The sequence below is a fragment of the Heterodontus francisci genome, unplaced genomic scaffold (genome assembly GCF_036365525.1).
Source record: "Heterodontus francisci isolate sHetFra1 unplaced genomic scaffold, sHetFra1.hap1 HAP1_SCAFFOLD_374, whole genome shotgun sequence".
In the NCBI taxonomy this organism is placed as follows: domain Eukaryota; kingdom Metazoa; phylum Chordata; class Chondrichthyes; order Heterodontiformes; family Heterodontidae; genus Heterodontus; species Heterodontus francisci.
The window spans coordinates 1,161,931-1,180,804 of NW_027140800.1; the positions used below are offsets into that span (position 1 = coordinate 1,161,931).

The following is an 18,874-nucleotide window of genomic DNA, read 5'->3' on the forward strand; positions in this document are numbered from 1 at the left end:
AGATTCACTCAGTCATCCTACCTTCTGATACACCAGTGAGTTCACCCTGGGGAGAGACCATTCAGCTGCTCAGAGTGTGGGATGAGATTCACTCAGTCATCCTGCTGCTGACACACCAGTGAGTTCACACTTGGCAGAGACCGTTCACCTGTTCAGAGTGTGGGAAGGGATTCACTCAGTCATCCTACCTGATGATACACCAGTGAGTTCACACTGGGGATGAGACCGTTGACCTGCTCAGAGTGTGGGATGAGATTCACACAGTCTTCCTACCTGCTGATGCACCAGTATGTTGACACAGCGGAGAGACCGTTCACCTGCTCTGAGTGTGGACAGAGATTCACTTAGTCATCCTACCAGCTGATGCATCAGTGAGTTATCACTGGGGAGAGACCGTTCACCTTTTCAGAGTGTTGAAGGGATTCACTCAGTCATTATACCTGCTGATACACAAGAGAGTTCACACTGGGGAGAGACCATTCACCTGCTCAGAGTGTGGGATGAGATTCACTCAGTCATCCTACCTGCTGATACAACTGTGAGCTGAGACTGGGGAGAGACCACTCAACAGCTCCGAGTGTGGGGAGAGATTCCCTTAGACATCCAAACTGCTGATACACCAGTGAGTTCACAATGGGGAGTGACCTTTCACCGGCTCAGAGTCTGGGAAGAGAATCACTCAGTCACCTTACCTGCTGATACACCAGTGAGTTCACACAGGGGCGAGACTGTTCACCTGCTCAGAGTGTGGGATGAGATTCACTCAGTCATCCTACCTGCTAATACACCAGTGAGTTCACACTGTGGAGAGACCATTCACCTGCTCAGAGTGTGGACAGAGATTCACTCAGTCATCCTACCAGCTGATACACCAGTGAGTTCACAATGGTGAGAGACCGTTCACCTGTCCAGATTGTGGCAAGGGATTCACTCAGTCATACCACCTGCTGATACACCAGTGAGTTCACACTGGGGAGAGACCGTTCACCTGCTCTGATTGTGGACAGAGATTCACTCAGTCATCCTACCAGCTGGTGCACCACTCAGTTCACACTGGGGAGAGACCGTTCACCTGTTCAGATTGTGGCAAGGGATTCACTCTATCATACTGCCTGCTGATACACCAGTGAGTTCACAGTGGGGAGAGACCATTCACCTGCTCCGAGTCTGGTAGGTGATTCACTAAGGCATCATACCTGCTGATACAACAGTGAGTTGACAATGGGGAGACTCCGTTCACCTGCTCAGAGTGTGGGAAGTGATTCACTGAGTCATCCTACCTTCTGATACACCAGTGAGTTCACACTGGGGAGAGATCATTCTCCTGTTCAGAGTGTGGGATGAGATTCACTCAGTCATCCTGCCTGCTGATACACCAGTGAGTTCACACTGGGGAGAGACCCTTCACCTGTTCAGAGTGCGGGAAGGGATTCACTCAGTCATCCTGCCTGCTGATACACCAGTGAGTACACACTGGGGAGAGACCGTTCACCTGCTCAGAGTGTGGGAAAGAGATTCACTCTGTCATCCTACCTGCTGATACACAAGTGAGTTGACATTGGGGAGAGACCGTTCACCTGCTCAGAGTGTGGGAAAGAGATTCACTCTGTCATCCTTCCAGGTGATACACCAATGAGTTATCACTGGGGAGAGACCGGTCACCTGCTCAGAGTGTGGGAAAGAGATTCACTCTGTCATCCTACCTGCTGATACACAAGTGAGTTGACACTGGGGAGAGACCATTCACCTTCTCAGTGTCTTGTAGGAGATTCTCTCGGGCATCATACCTGCTGAATCAAAAGTGAGTTCTCAATGGGGAAAGACCATTCACCTGCGCACAGTGTGGGAAGAGATTCACTCAGTCATCCTGCCTGCTGATGCACCAGTGAGTACACACTGGGGAGAGACCGTTCACCTGCTCAGAGTGTCGGAAGAGATTCACTCAGTCATCCTACCTTCTGATACACCAGTGAGTTCAAACTGGGGAGAGACCGTTCACCTGTTCAGAATGTGGGAAGGGATTCACTCAGTCATCCTACCCGCTGATACACCAGTGAGCTCACACAGGGGAGAGGCCGTTCACCTGCTCTGAGTGTGGGATGAGATTCACTCAGTCATCCTACCTGCTGCTACACCAGTGAATTCACACTGGGGTGAATCCATTCAGCTGCTCAGAGTGTGGGAAGTGATTCACTCAGTCATCCAACCTGCTTATATAATAGTGAGTTCACACTGTGGAGAGACCGTTCACCTCCTCAGAGTGTCGGAAGAGATTCACTCAGTCATCATACCTTCTGATACACCAGTGAGTTCACCCTGAGGAGAGACCATTCAGCTGTTCGTTGCGTGGGATGAGATTCACTCAGTCATCCTGCCTGCTGATACACCAGTGAGTTCACACTTGGCAGAGACCGTTCACCTGTTCAGAGTGTGGGAAGGGATTCACTCAGTCATCCTACCTGCTGATACACCAGTGAGTTCACACTGGGGAGAGAACGTTCACCTGCTCAGAGTGTGGGATGCGATTCACTCTGTCATCCGACCTGCTGATGCACCAGGATGTTTACACTGCGGAGAGACCGTTCACCTGTTCAGATTGTGGCAAGGGATTCACTCAGTCATACTACCTGCTGATACACCAGTGAGTTCACACTGGGGAGTGACCGTTCACCTGCTCAGAGTGTCGGAAGAGATTCAGTCAGTCATCCTACCTTCTGATACACCAGTGAGTTCACACTGGGGAGAGACCATTCAACTGCTCAATGTCTGGTAGGAGATTCACTCAGTCATCCTACCTGCTGAAACAACAGTGAGTTGACAATGGGGAGAGACCGTTCACCTGCTCAGAGTGTCCGAAGAGATTCACTCAGTCATTTTGCCTTCTGATACACCAGTGAGTTCACACTGGGGAGAGACCATTCACCTGCTCAGAGTCTGGTCGGAGATTCAGTCAGTCATCCTTCCTGCTAAAACAACAGTGAGTTCACAATGCGGAGAGACCATTCACCTGCTCAGAGTGTGGGAAGTGATTCACTCAGTCATCATGCCTTCTGATACACCAGTGAGTTCACCCTGGGGAGAGACCATTCAGCTGCTCAGAGTGTGGGATGAGATTCACTCAGTCATCCTGCCTGCTGATACACAAGTGAGTTCAGACTTGGCAGAGACCGTTCACCTGTTCAGAGTGTGGGAAGGGATTCTCTCAGTCATCCTACCTGCTGATACACCAGTGAGTTCACACAGGGGAGAGACCGTTAACCTGCTCAGAGTGTGGGATGAGATTCACTCAGTCATCCTGCCTGCTGATACACCAGTGAGTTCACACTTGGCAGAGACCGTTCACCTGTTCAGAGTGTGGGAAGGGATTCTCTCAGTCATCCTACCTGCTGTTACACCAGTGAGCTCACACTGGGGAGAGATCATTCACCTGCTCAGTGTCTGGTAGGAGATTCACTCAGTCATCATACCTGCTGAAACAACAGTGAGTTCACAATGGGGAGAGACGATTCACCTGCACAAAGTGTGGGAAGATATTCACTCAGTCATCCTTCCTGCTGATACAACAGTGAGTTGAGACAGAGGAGAGACCATTCAACTGCTCAGTGTGCGGGAAGAGGTTCACTCAGTCATCCTAACTGCTGATACACCAGTTCGTTCACACTGGGGAGGGAACAGTCCCCTGCTGAGAGTGTGGTAAAGGATTTAATCAGTCATCCTACCTGCTGATACACCAGTGGGTTCACACTGGGGAGAGACCATTCAACTGCTCAATGTCTGGTAGGAGATTCACTCAGTCATCCTACCTGCTGAAACAACAGTGAGTTGACAATGGGGAGAGACCGTTCACCTGCTCAGAGTGTCCGAAGAGATTCACTCAGTCATTTTGCCTTCTGATACACCAGTGAGTTCACACTGGGGAGAGACCATTCACCTGCTCAGAGTCTGGTCGGAGATTCAGTCAGTCATCCTTCCTGCTAAAACAACAGTGAGTTCACAATGCGGAGAGACCATTCACCTGCTCAGAGTGTGGGAAGTGATTCACTCAGTCATCATACCTTCTGATACACCAGTGAGTTCACCCTGGGGAGAGACCATTCAGCTGCTCAGAGTGTGGGATGAGATTCACTCAGTCATCCTGCCTGCTGATACACAAGTGAGTTCAGACTTGGCAGAGACCGTTCACCTGTTCAGATTGTGGGAAGGGATTCAGTCAGTCATCCTACCTGCTGATACACCAGTGAGTTCACACTGGGGAGAGACCGTTCACCTGCTCAGAGTGTGGGCAGTGATTCACTCAGTCATCCAACCTGCTTATATAATAGTGAGTTCACATTGTGGAGCGACCGTTCACCTCCTCAGATTGTCGAAAGAGATTCACTCAGTCATCCTACCTTCTGATACACCAGTGAGTTCACCCTGGGGAGAGACCATTCAGCTGCTCAGAGTGTGGGATGAGATTCACTCAGTCATCCTGCTGCTGACACACCAGTGAGTTCACACTTGGCAGAGACCGTTCACCTGTTCAGAGTGTGGGAAGGGATTCACTCAGTCATCCTACCTGATGATACACCAGTGAGTTCACACTGGGGATGAGACCGTTGACCTGCTCAGAGTGTGGGATGAGATTCACACAGTCTTCCTACCTGCTGATGCACCAGTATGTTGACACAGCGGAGAGACCGTTCACCTGCTCTGAGTGTGGACAGAGATTCACTTAGTCATCCTACCAGCTGATGCATCAGTGAGTTATCACTGGGGAGAGACCGTTCACCTTTTCAGAGTGTTGAAGGGATTCACTCAGTCATTATACCTGCTGATACACAAGAGAGTTCACACTGGGGAGAGACCATTCACCTGCTCAGAGTGTGGGATGAGATTCACTCAGTCATCCTACCTGCTGATACAACTGTGAGCTGAGACTGGGGAGAGACCACTCAACAGCTCCGAGTGTGGGGAGAGATTCCCTTAGACATCCAAACTGCTGATACACCAGTGAGTTCACAATGGGGAGTGACCTTTCACCGGCTCAGAGTCTGGGAAGAGAATCACTCAGTCACCTTACCTGCTGATACACCAGTGAGTTCACACAGGGGCGAGACTGTTCACCTGCTCAGAGTGTGGGATGAGATTCACTCAGTCATCCTACCTGCTAATACACCAGTGAGTTCACACTGTGGAGAGACCATTCACCTGCTCAGAGTGTGGACAGAGATTCACTCAGTCATCCTACCAGCTGATACACCAGTGAGTTCACAATGGTGAGAGACCGTTCACCTGTCCAGATTGTGGCAAGGGATTCACTCAGTCATACCACCTGCTGATACACCAGTGAGTTCACACTGGGGAGAGACCGTTCACCTGCTCTGATTGTGGACAGAGATTCACTCAGTCATCCTACCAGCTGGTGCACCACTCAGTTCACACTGGGGAGAGACCGTTCACCTGTTCAGATTGTGGCAAGGGATTCACTCTATCATACTGCCTGCTGATACACCAGTGAGTTCACAGTGGGGAGAGACCATTCACCTGCTCCGAGTCTGGTAGGTGATTCACTAAGGCATCATACCTGCTGATACAACAGTGAGTTGACAATGGGGAGACTCCGTTCACCTGCTCAGAGTGTGGGAAGTGATTCACTGAGTCATCCTACCTTCTGATACACCAGTGAGTTCACACTGGGGAGAGATCATTCTCCTGTTCAGAGTGTGGGATGAGATTCACTCAGTCATCCTGCCTGCTGATACACCAGTGAGTTCACACTGGGGAGAGACCCTTCACCTGTTCAGAGTGCGGGAAGGGATTCACTCAGTCATCCTGCCTGCTGATACACCAGTGAGTACACACTGGGGAGAGACCGTTCACCTGCTCAGAGTGTGGGAAAGAGATTCACTCTGTCATCCTACCTGCTGATACACAAGTGAGTTGACATTGGGGAGAGACCGTTCACCTGCTCAGAGTGTGGGAAAGAGATTCACTCTGTCATCCTTCCAGGTGATACACCAATGAGTTATCACTGGGGAGAGACCGGTCACCTGCTCAGAGTGTGGGAAAGAGATTCACTCTGTCATCCTACCTGCTGATACACAAGTGAGTTGACACTGGGGAGAGACCATTCACCTTCTCAGTGTCTTGTAGGAGATTCTCTCGGGCATCATACCTGCTGAATCAAAAGTGAGTTCTCAATGGGGAAAGACCATTCACCTGCGCACAGTGTGGGAAGAGATTCACTCAGTCATCCTGCCTGCTGATGCACCAGTGAGTACACACTGGGGAGAGACCGTTCACCTGCTCAGAGTGTCGGAAGAGATTCACTCAGTCATCCTACCTTCTGATACACCAGTGAGTTCAAACTGGGGAGAGACCGTTCACCTGTTCAGAATGTGGGAAGGGATTCACTCAGTCATCCTACCCGCTGATACACCAGTGAGCTCACACAGGGGAGAGGCCGTTCACCTGCTCTGAGTGTGGGATGAGATTCACTCAGTCATCCTGCCTGCTGATACACAAGTGAGTTCAGACTTGGCAGAGACCGTTCACCTGTTCAGATTGTGGGAAGGGATTCAGTCAGTCATCCTACCTGCTGATACACCAGTGAGTTCACACTGGGGAGAGACCGTTCACCTGCTCAGAGTGTGGGCAGTGATTCACTCAGTCATCCAACCTGCTTATATAATAGTGAGTTCACATTGTGGAGCGACCGTTCACCTCCTCAGATTGTCGAAAGAGATTCACTCAGTCATCCTACCTTCTGATACACCAGTGAGTTCACCCTGGGGAGAGACCATTCAGCTGCTCAGAGTGTGGGATGAGATTCACTCAGTCATCCTGCTGCTGACACACCAGTGAGTTCACACTTGGCAGAGACCGTTCACCTGTTCAGAGTGTGGGAAGGGATTCACTCAGTCATCCTACCTGATGATACACCAGTGAGTTCACACTGGGGATGAGACCGTTGACCTGCTCAGAGTGTGGGATGAGATTCACACAGTCTTCCTACCTGCTGATGCACCAGTATGTTGACACAGCGGAGAGACCGTTCACCTGCTCTGAGTGTGGACAGAGATTCACTTAGTCATCCTACCAGCTGATGCATCAGTGAGTTATCACTGGGGAGAGACCGTTCACCTTTTCAGAGTGTTGAAGGGATTCACTCAGTCATTATACCTGCTGATACACAAGAGAGTTCACACTGGGGAGAGACCATTCACCTGCTCAGAGTGTGGGATGAGATTCACTCAGTCATCCTACCTGCTGATACAACTGTGAGCTGAGACTGGGGAGAGACCACTCAACAGCTCCGAGTGTGGGGAGAGATTCCCTTAGACATCCAAACTGCTGATACACCAGTGAGTTCACAATGGGGAGTGACCTTTCACCGGCTCAGAGTCTGGGAAGAGAATCACTCAGTCACCTTACCTGCTGATACACCAGTGAGTTCACACAGGGGCGAGACTGTTCACCTGCTCAGAGTGTGGGATGAGATTCACTCAGTCATCCTACCTGCTAATACACCAGTGAGTTCACACTGTGGAGAGACCATTCACCTGCTCAGAGTGTGGACAGAGATTCACTCAGTCATCCTACCAGCTGATACACCAGTGAGTTCACAATGGTGAGAGACCGTTCACCTGTCCAGATTGTGGCAAGGGATTCACTCAGTCATACCACCTGCTGATACACCAGTGAGTTCACACTGGGGAGAGACCGTTCACCTGCTCAGAGTCTGGGAAGAGATTCACTCAGTCACCCTACCTGCTGATACACAAGTGAGTTCACACAGGGGAGAGACCTTTCACCTGCTCAGAGTGTGGGATGAGATTCTCTCAGTCATTCCACCTGCTAGTACACCAGTGAGTTCACACTGGGGAGAGACCATTCACCTGCTCAGAGTGTGGGACGTGATTCACTCTGTCATCCGACCTGCTGATACAACAGTGAGTTGAGACTGGGGAGAGACCATTCACCTGCTCAGAGTGTGGGACGTGATTCACTCTGTCATCCGACCTGCTGATACACCAGTGAGCTAACACTGGGGAGAGACCGTTCACCTGCTCTGATTGTGGACAGAGATTCACTCAGTCATCCTACCAGCTGGTGCACCACTCAGTTCACACTGGGGAGAGACCGTTCACCTGTTCAGATTGTGGCAAGGGATTCACTCTATCATACTGCCTGCTGATACACCAGTGAGTTCACAGTGGGGAGAGACCATTCACCTGCTCCGAGTCTGGTAGGTGATTCACTAAGGCATCATACCTGCTGATACAACAGTGAGTTGACAATGGGGAGACTCCGTTCACCTGCTCAGAGTGTGGGAAGTGATTCACTGAGTCATCCTACCTTCTGATACACCAGTGAGTTCACACTGGGGAGAGATCATTCTCCTGTTCAGAGTGTGGGATGAGATTCACTCAGTCATCCTGCCTGCTGATACACCAGTGAGTTCACACTGGGGAGAGACCCTTCACCTGTTCAGAGTGCGGGAAGGGATTCACTCAGTCATCCTGCCTGCTGATACACCAGTGAGTACACACTGGGGAGAGACCGTTCACCTGCTCAGAGTGTGGGAAAGAGATTCACTCTGTCATCCTACCTGCTGATACACAAGTGAGTTGACATTGGGGAGAGACCGTTCACCTGCTCAGAGTGTGGGAAAGAGATTCACTCTGTCATCCTTCCAGGTGATACACCAATGAGTTATCACTGGGGAGAGACCGGTCACCTGCTCAGAGTGTGGGAAAGAGATTCACTCTGTCATCCTACCTGCTGATACACAAGTGAGTTGACACTGGGGAGAGACCATTCACCTTCTCAGTGTCTTGTAGGAGATTCTCTCGGGCATCATACCTGCTGAATCAAAAGTGAGTTCTCAATGGGGAAAGACCATTCACCTGCGCACAGTGTGGGAAGAGATTCACTCAGTCATCCTGCCTGCTGATGCACCAGTGAGTACACACTGGGGAGAGACCGTTCACCTGCTCAGAGTGTCGGAAGAGATTCACTCAGTCATCCTACCTTCTGATACACCAGTGAGTTCAAACTGGGGAGAGACCGTTCACCTGTTCAGAATGTGGGAAGGGATTCACTCAGTCATCCTACCCGCTGATACACCAGTGAGCTCACACAGGGGAGAGGCCGTTCACCTGCTCTGAGTGTGGGATGAGATTCACTCAGTCATCCTACCTGCTGCTACACCAGTGAATTCACACTGGGGTGAATCCATTCAGCTGCTCAGAGTGTGGGAAGTGATTCACTCAGTCATCCAACCTGCTTATATAATAGTGAGTTCACACTGTGGAGAGACCGTTCACCTCCTCAGAGTGTCGGAAGAGATTCACTCAGTCATCATACCTTCTGATACACCAGTGAGTTCACCCTGAGGAGAGACCATTCAGCTGTTCGTTGCGTGGGATGAGATTCACTCAGTCATCCTGCCTGCTGATACACCAGTGAGTTCACACTTGGCAGAGACCGTTCACCTGTTCAGAGTGTGGGAAGGGATTCACTCAGTCATCCTACCTGCTGATACACCAGTGAGTTCACACTGGGGAGAGAACGTTCACCTGCTCAGAGTGTGGGATGCGATTCACTCTGTCATCCGACCTGCTGATGCACCAGGATGTTTACACTGCGGAGAGACCGTTCACCTGTTCAGATTGTGGCAAGGGATTCACTCAGTCATACTACCTGCTGATACACCAGTGAGTTCACACTGGGGAGTGACCGTTCACCTGCTCAGAGTGTCGGAAGAGATTCAGTCAGTCATCCTACCTTCTGATACACCAGTGAGTTCACACTGGGGAGAGACCATTCAACTGCTCAATGTCTGGTAGGAGATTCACTCAGTCATCCTACCTGCTGAAACAACAGTGAGTTGACAATGGGGAGAGACCGTTCACCTGCTCAGAGTGTCCGAAGAGATTCACTCAGTCATTTTGCCTTCTGATACACCAGTGAGTTCACACTGGGGAGAGACCATTCACCTGCTCAGAGTCTGGTCGGAGATTCAGTCAGTCATCCTTCCTGCTAAAACAACAGTGAGTTCACAATGCGGAGAGACCATTCACCTGCTCAGAGTGTGGGAAGTGATTCACTCAGTCATCATGCCTTCTGATACACCAGTGAGTTCACCCTGGGGAGAGACCATTCAGCTGCTCAGAGTGTGGGATGAGATTCACTCAGTCATCCTGCCTGCTGATACACAAGTGAGTTCAGACTTGGCAGAGACCGTTCACCTGTTCAGAGTGTGGGAAGGGATTCACTCAGTCATCCTACCTGCTGATACACCAGTGAGTTCACACTGGGGAGAGACCGTTCACCTGCTCAGAGTGTGGGCAGTGATTCACTCAGTCATCCAACCTGCTTATATAATAGTGAGTTCACATTGTGGAGCGACCGTTCACCTCCTCAGATTGTCGAAAGAGATTCACTCAGTCATCCTACCTTCTGATACACCAGTGAGTTCACCCTGGGGAGAGACCATTCAGCTGCTCAGAGTGTGGGATGAGATTCACTCAGTCATCCTGCTGCTGACACACCAGTGAGTTCACACTTGGCAGAGACCGTTCACCTGTTCAGAGTGTGGGAAGGGATTCACTCAGTCATCCTACCTGATGATACACCAGTGAGTTCACACTGGGGATGAGACCGTTGACCTGCTCAGAGTGTGGGATGAGATTCACACAGTCTTCCTACCTGCTGATGCACCAGTATGTTGACACAGCGGAGAGACCGTTCACCTGCTCTGAGTGTGGACAGAGATTCACTTAGTCATCCTACCAGCTGATGCATCAGTGAGTTATCACTGGGGAGAGACCGTTCACCTTTTCAGAGTGTGGAAGGGATTCACTCAGTCATTATACCTGCTGATACACAAGAGAGTTCACACTGGGGAGAGACCATTCACCTGCTCAGAGTGTGGGATGAGATTCACTCAGTCATCCTACCTGCTGATACAACTGTGAGCTGAGACTGGGGAGAGACCACTCAACAGCTCCAAGTGTGGGGAAAGATTCCCTTAGACATCCAAACTGCTGATACACCAGTGAGTTCACAATGGGGAGTGACCTTTCACCGGCTCAGAGTCTGGGAAGAGAATCACTCAGTCACCTTACCTGCTGATACACCAGTGAGTTCACACAGGGGCGAGACTGTTCACCTGCTCAGAGTGCGGGATGAGATTCACTCAGTCATCCTACCTGCTAATACACCAGTGAGTTCACACTGTGGAGAGACCATTCACCTGCTCAGAGTGTGGACAGAGATTCACTCAGTCATCCTACCAGCTGATACACCAGTGAGTTCACAATGGTGAGAGACCGTTCACCTGTTCAGATTGTGTGAATGGATTCACTCAGTCATACCACCTGCCGATACACCAGTGAGTTCACACTGGGGAGAGACCATTCACCTGCTCCGAGTCTGGTAGGAGATTCACTCAGACATCATACCTGCTGATACAACAGTGAGTTGACAATGGGGAGAGTCCGTTCACCTGCTCAGAGTGTGGGAAGTGATTCACTCAGTCATCCTACCAGCTGATACACCAGTGAGTTCACACTGGGGAGAGACCGTTCACCTGCTCAGAGTGTGGGATGAGATTCACTCAGTCATCCTGCCTGCTGATACACCAGTGAGTTCACACTGGGGAGAGACCGTTCACCTGTTCAGAGTGTGGGAAGGGATTCACTCAGTCATCCTACCTGCTGATACACCAGTGAGCTCACACAGGGGAGAGACCGTTCACCTGCTCAGTGTTGGAGGAGATTCACTCAGACATCCAACATGCTGAAACAACAGTGAGTTCACACTGGGGAGAGTCCATTCACCTGCTCAGAGTGCAGGAAGAGAATCACTCAGTCATCCTACCCGCAGATAAAACAGTGAATTGAGACTGGGAAGAGACCATTCAACTGCTCAGAGTGTAGGAAGAGATTCACTCAGTCATCCTACCCGCTGATAAAACAGTGAATTGAGACTGGGGAGAGACCATTCACCTGCTCAGAGTGTGGGAAGTGATTCACTCAGTCATCCAACCTGCTGATACACCAGTGAGTTCGCACAGGGGAGAGACCGTTCACCTTCTCAGAGTGTGGGATGACATTCACTCAGTCATTCTGCCTGCTGTTACACCAGTGAGTTAACACTGGGGAGAGACCGTTCACCTGCTCAGAGTGTGGGAAGGGATTCACTCAGTCATCCTACCTGCTAATAAACCAGTGAGTTCACACTGGGGAGAGACCGTTCACCTGCTCAGAGTCTGGGAAGAGATTCACTCAGTCACCCTACCTGCTGATACACAAGTGAGTTCACACAGGGGAGAGACCTTTCACCTGCTCAGAGTGTGGGATGAGATTCTCTCAGTCATTCCACCTGCTAGTACACCAGTGAGTTCACACTGGGGAGAGACCATTCACCTGCTCAGAGTGTGGGACGTGATTCACTCTGTCATCCGACCTGCTGATACAACAGTGAGTTGAGACTGGGGAGAGACCATTCACCTGCTCAGAGTGTGGGACGTGATTCACTCTGTCATCCGACCTGCTGATACACCAGTGAGCTAACACTGGGGAGAGACCGTTCACCTGCTCTGATTGTGGACAGAGATTCACTCAGTCATCCTACCAGCTGATACAGCACTCAGTTCACACTGGGGAGAGACCGTACACCTGTTCAGATTGTGGCAAGGGATTCACTCTATCATACTGCCTGCTGATACACCAGTGAGTTCACAGTGGGGAGAGACCATTCACCTGCTCCGAGTCTGGTAGGAGATTCACTAAGGCATCATACCTGCTGATACAACAGTGAGTTGACAATGGGGAGACTCCGTTCACCTGCTCAGAGTGTGGGAAGTGATTCACTGAGTCATCCTACCTTCTGATACACCAGTGAGTTCACACTGGGGAGAGATCATTCTCCTGTTCAGAGTGTGGGATGAGATTCACTCAGTCATCCTGCCTGCTGATACACCAGTGAGTTCACACTGGGGAGAGACCGTTCACCTGTTCAGAGTGCGGGAAGGGATTCACTCAGTCATCCTGCCTGCTGATACACCAGTGAGTACACACTGGGGAGAGACCGTTCACCTGCTCAGAGTGTGGGAAAGAGATTCACTCTGTCATCCTACCTGCTGATACACAAGTGAGTTGACATTGGGGAGAGACCGTTCACCTGCTCAGAGTGTGGGAAAGAGATTCACTCTGTCATCCTTCCAGGTGATACACCAATGAGTTATCACTGGGGAGAGACCGTTCACCTGCTCATTGTGCGGCAAGTGGTTCACTCAGTCATCCTAACTGCTGATACTCCAGTGAGTTCACAGTGGGGAGAGACCGTTCACCTGCTTAGAGTCCGGGAAGTGATTCACTCAGTCATCCTACCTGCTGAAACAGCAGTGAGTTCACACTGGGGAGAGACCATTCCCCTGCTCAGAGTGTGGGAAAGGATTTACTCAGTCATCCTACATGCTGATACACCTGTGAGTTCAAACTGGGGAGAGACCATTCACCTTCTCAGTGTCTTGTAGGAGATTCTCTCGGGCATCATACCTGCTGAATCAAAAGTGAGTTCTCAATGGGGAAAGACCATTCACCTGCGCACAGTGTGGGAAGAGATTCACTCAGTCATCCTGCCTGCTGATGCACCAGTGAGTACACACTGGGGAGAGACCGTTCACCTGCTCAGAGTGTCGGAAGAGATTCACTCAGTCATCCTACCTTCTGATACACCAGTGAGTTCAAACTGGGGAGAGACCGTTCACCTGTTCAGAGTGTGGGAAGGGATTCACTCAGTCATCCTACCTGCTGCTACACCAGTGAATTCACACTGGGGAGAGTCCATTCAGCTGCTCAGAGTGTGGGAAGTGATTCACTCAGTCATCCAACCTGCTTATATAATAGTGAGTTCACACTGTGGAGAGACCGTTCACCTGCTCAGAGTGTGGGAAAGAGATTCACTCTGTCATCCTTCCAGGTGATACACCAATGAGTTATCACTGGGGAGAGACCGTTCACCTGCTCATTGTGCGGCAAGTGGTTCACTCAGTCATCATAACTTCTGATACACCAGTGAGTTCACCCTGGGGAGAGACCATTCAGCTGCTCGTTGCGTGGGAAGGGATTCACTCAGTCATCCTACCTGCTGATACACCAGTGAGTTCACACTGGGGAGAGACCGTTCACCTGCTCAGAGTGTGGGATGCGATTCACTCTGTCATCCGACCTGCTGATGCACCAGGATGTTTACACTGCGGAGAGACCGTTCACCTGTTCAGATTGTGGCAAGGGATTCACTCAGTCATACTACCTGCTGATACACCAGTGAGTTCACACTGGGGAGTGACCGTTCACCTGCTCAGAGTGTCGGAAGAGATTCAGTCAGTCATCCTACCTTCTGATACACCAGTGAGTTCACACTGGGGAGAGATCATTCTCCTGTTCAGAGTTTGGGATGAGATTCAGTCAGTCATCCTGCCTGCTGATACACCAGTGAGTTCACACTGGGGAGAGACCGTTCACCTGCTCAGAGTGTGGGAAAGAGATTCACTCTGTCATCCTACCTGCTGATACACCAGTGAGTTGACATTGGGGAGAGACCGTTCACCTGCTCAGAGTGTGGGACCTAGATTTACTCTGTCATCCTATCTGCTGATACACCAGTGAGTTCACACTGGGGAGAGACCATTCACCTGCTCAGAGTCTGGTAAAGAGATTCACTCTGTCATCCTACCTGCTGATACTCCAGTGAGTTCACACTGGGGAGAGACCGTTCACCTGCTCAGAGTGTGGGAAAGAGATTCACTCTGTCATCCTTCCAGGTGATACAACAATGAGTTATCATTGGGGAGAGACCGTTCACCTGCTCATTGTGCGGGAAGTGGTTCACTCAGTCATCCAACCTGCTTATATAATAGTGAGTTCACACTGTGGAGAGACCGTTCACCTCCTCAGAGTGTAGGAAGAGATTCACTCAGTCATCATACCTTATGATACACAAGTGAGTTCACCCTGGGGAGAGACCATTCAGCTGCTCGGAGTGTGGGATGAGATTCAGTCAGTCATCCTGCCTGCTGATACACCAGTGAGTTCACACTTGACAGAGACCGTTCACCTGTGCAGAGTGTGGGAAGGGATTCACTCAGTCATCCTACCTGCTGATACACCAGTGAGTTCACACTGGGGAGAGACCGTTCACCTGCTCAGAGTGTGGGATGCTATTCACTCAGTCATCCTACCTGCTGATACACCAGTGAGTTCACACTGGGGAGAGACCTTTCACCTGCTCAGAGTGTGGGAAAGAGATTCACTCTGTCATCCGACCTGCTGATGCACCAGGATGTTGACACTGCGGAGATACCGTTCACCTGCTCTGAGTGTGGACAGAGATTCACTTAGTCATCCTACCAGCTGAGACACCAGTGAGTTATCACTGGGGAGAGACCGTTCACCTTCTCAGTGTACGGGAAGAGGTTCACTCAGTCATCTTACCTGCTGATAAACCAGTGAGTTCACACTGGGTAGAGACCATTCACATCATCAGAGTGTCGGAAGTGATTCACCCAGTCATCCTACCTTCTGATACACCAGTGAGTTTACACTGGGGAGAGACCGTTCACCTGCTCAGAGTGTGGGATGAGATTCACTCAGTCATCCTACCTGCTGAAACAACAGTGAGTTCACTCTGGGGAGAGACTATTCACCTGCTCGGAGTGCAGGAATAGATTCACTCAGTCATCCTACCTGCCGATACAAAAGTGAGTTGAGACTGTGAAGAGACCACTCAACAGTTCAGAGTGTGGGGAGAGATTCCCTTCGGCATCCAAACTGCTGATACACCAGTGAGTTCACACTGGGGAGAGACCGTTCACCTGCTGTGAGTGTGGGATGAGATTCACTCAGTCATCCTACCTGCTAATACACCAGTGAGTTCACACTGGGGAGAGACCAACTACCTGCTCAGAGTGTGGGACGTGATTCACTCAGTCATCCGACCTGCTGATACAACAGTGAGTTGAGACTGGGGAGAGACCTTTCACCTTCTCATTGTCTTGTAGGAGATTCTCTCGGGCATCATACCTGCTGAAACAACAGTGAGTTCTCAATGGGGAGCGACCATTCACCTGCGCAGAGTGTGGGAAGAGATTCACTCAGTCATCCTACCTGCTGATAAAACAGTGAGTTGACAATGGGGGTGAGACAGTACACCTGCTCAGAGTGTGGCAAGAGATTCCCTCAGTCAGCCAAACTGCTGATACACCAGTGAGTTTACACTGGGGAGAGACCTTTCAGCTGCTCAGAGTTTGGACAGTGATTCACTCAGTCATCCGACCAGCTGATGCACCAGTGAGTTCACACTGGGGAGAGACCGTTCAACTGTTCAGATTGTGGGAAGGGATTCACTCAGTAATCCTGCCTGATGATACACTAGTGAGTTCACACTGGGGCGAGACCATTCACCTGCTCAGAGTCTGGCAGGACATTCACTCAAGGCATCCTACCTGCTGATACAACAGTGAGTTGACAATGGGGAGAGACCGTTCACCTGCTCAGAGTGTGGTAAGTAATTCAAACAGTCATCCGACCAGCTGATACACCAGTGAGTTCACACAGGGGAGATACCGTTCACCTGCACAGAGTGTGGGATGAGATTCACTCAGTCATCCTACCTGCTAATACACCAGTGAGTTCACACAGGGGAGAGACCATTCACCTGCTCATAGTTTGGGAAGAGATTCACTCAGACATCCTACCTTCTCATACAACAGTGAGTTGAGACTGGGGAGAGACCATTCAACTGCTCAGAGTGCGGGAAGAGATTCACTCAGACATCCAAACTGCTGATACACCAGTGAGTTCACACTGGGGAGAGACCTTTCACCTGCTCAGAGTGCGGAAAGTGATTCACTCAGTCATCCGACCATCTGATACACCAGTGAGTTATCACTGGGGAGAGAACGTTCAACTGTTCAGAGTGTGGGAAGGGATTCACTCATTCATCCCACTTGCTGATACACCAGTGATTTCACACTGGGGAGAGACCGTTCACCTGCGAATAGTGTGGGAAGATATTCACTCAGTCATCCTTCCTGCTGATACACCAGTGAGTTGAGACTGGGGAGAGACCATTCCCCTGCTCCGAGTGTGGGTAAGGAATTACTCAGTCATCCAACCTGCTGATACACCAGTGAGTTGACAATGGGGAGAGACCGTACACCTGCTCACAGTGTGGGAAGTGATTCACTCAGTCATCCAACTTTTTGATAAACCAGTGAGTGCACACTGGAGAGAGACCGTTCACCTGCTCTGAGTGTCGGAGGAGATTCACTCAGTCATCCTACCTTCTGATACACCAGTGAGATCACACTGGAGAGAGACCGTTCAACTGCTCAGAGAGTGGGAAGGGATTCACCCAGTCATCCTACCTGCTGATACACCAGTGAGCTCACACAGGGGAGAGTCCGTTGACCTGCTCTGAGTGTGGGAAGAGATTCACTCAGTCATCCTACCTGCTGATACAACAGTCAGTTGAGACTGGGGTTAGACCATTCAACTGCTCAGAGTGTGGGAAGAGATTCCTTCAGTCATCCAAACTGCTGATACACTAGTGAGTTTACACTGTGGAGAGACCTTTCACCTGCTCAGAGTGTGGGAAAGAGATTCACTCTGTCTTCCTACCTGCTGATACACCAATGAGTTCAAACTGGGGAGAGACCGTTCACCTGCTCAGAGTCTGGGAACACATTCACTCAGTCATCCTACCTGCTGATATACCTGTGAGCTCACACTGGGGAGAGACCATTCACCTTCTCAGTGTCTTGTAGGAGATTCTCTCGGGCATCATACCTGCTGAAACAACAGTGAGTTCTCAATGGGGAGCGACCATTCACCTGCGCAGAGTGCGGGAAGAGATTCACTCAGTCATCCTACCTGCTGATAAAACAGTGAGTTGACAATGGGGGAGAGACCGTTCACCTGCTCAGAGTGTGGGAAGAGATTCCCTCAGTCAGCCAAACTGCTGATACACCAGTGAGTTTACAGTGGGGAGAGACCTTTCAGCTGCTCAGAGTTTGGACAGAGATTCACTCAGTCATCCGACCAGCTGATACACCAGTGAGTTCACACTGGGGAGAGACAGTTCAACTGTTCAGATTGTCGGAAGGGATTCACTCAGTACTCCTGCCTGCTGATACACAAGTGATTTCACACTGGGGAGAGACCATTCACCTGCTCAGAGTCTGGTTGGAGATTCACTCAGGCATCCTACCTGCTGATACAACAGTGAGTTGACAATGGGGAGAGACCGTTCACCTGCTCAGAGTGTGGGAAGTAATTCAAACAGTCATCCAACCTGCTGATATACCAGTGAGTTCACACTGGGGAGAGACCGTTCACCTGCTCAGAGTGTCGGAATAGATTCACTCAGTCATCCTACCTTCTGATACACCAGTGAGCTCACACAGGGGAGAGTCCGTTCACCTGCTCAGAGTGTGGGAAAGAGATTCACTCTGTCATCCTACCTGCTGATACAACAGTGAGTTGAGACTGGGGAGAGACAATTCATCTCTTCAGAGTGTGGGAAGAGATTCCCTCAGTCATCCAAACTGCTGATACACCAGTGAGTTCACACTGGGGAGAGACCTTTCAAATGCTCAGAGTGTGGGAAAGAGATTGACTCAGTCATCCTACCGGCTGATACACCAGTGAGTTATCACTGGGGAGAGTCCATACACCTGTTCAAAGTGTGGGAAGAGATTCACTCAGTTATCCTACCTGCTGATACACCAGTGAGTTCAAACTGGGGAGAGACCGTTCACCTGCTCAGAGTCTGGGAAGACATTCACTCAGTCATCCTACCTGCTGATACACCAGTGAGT

The 18,874-nt window shown here is 50.4% G+C and overlaps 3 protein-coding genes and 1 pseudogene across 3 annotated transcripts; all 4 read left to right on the plus strand.

Annotated features, from left to right (window-relative positions):
* Positions 1 to 219: 219 nt before the first annotated feature.
* On the plus strand, positions 220 to 2,645 carry LOC137361182 (zinc finger protein 239-like). Its single transcript, XM_068026106.1, has 3 exons — positions 220 to 328; positions 964 to 1,126; positions 2,495 to 2,645. The coding sequence occupies exons 1-3, from the start codon at positions 220 to 222 to the stop codon at positions 2,643 to 2,645; spliced, it is 423 nt and encodes a 140-aa protein (XP_067882207.1).
* A 1,944-nt stretch (positions 2,646 to 4,589) lies between these two features.
* LOC137361183 (oocyte zinc finger protein XlCOF20-like) lies at positions 4,590 to 5,500 on the plus strand. Its single transcript, XM_068026107.1, has 2 exons — positions 4,590 to 4,698; positions 5,334 to 5,500. Exons 1-2 carry the CDS (start codon positions 4,590 to 4,592, stop codon positions 5,498 to 5,500), a joined length of 276 nt encoding a protein of 91 aa, XP_067882208.1.
* A 1,443-nt stretch (positions 5,501 to 6,943) lies between these two features.
* LOC137361184 (oocyte zinc finger protein XlCOF20-like) lies at positions 6,944 to 8,190 on the plus strand. Its single transcript, XM_068026108.1, has 2 exons — positions 6,944 to 7,052; positions 8,024 to 8,190. Exons 1-2 carry the CDS (start codon positions 6,944 to 6,946, stop codon positions 8,188 to 8,190), a joined length of 276 nt encoding a protein of 91 aa, XP_067882209.1.
* A 3,153-nt stretch (positions 8,191 to 11,343) lies between these two features.
* On the plus strand, positions 11,344 to 17,605 carry LOC137361185 (zinc finger protein 35-like; annotated as a pseudogene).
* The last annotated feature ends 1,269 nt before the right edge of the window (positions 17,606 to 18,874 follow it).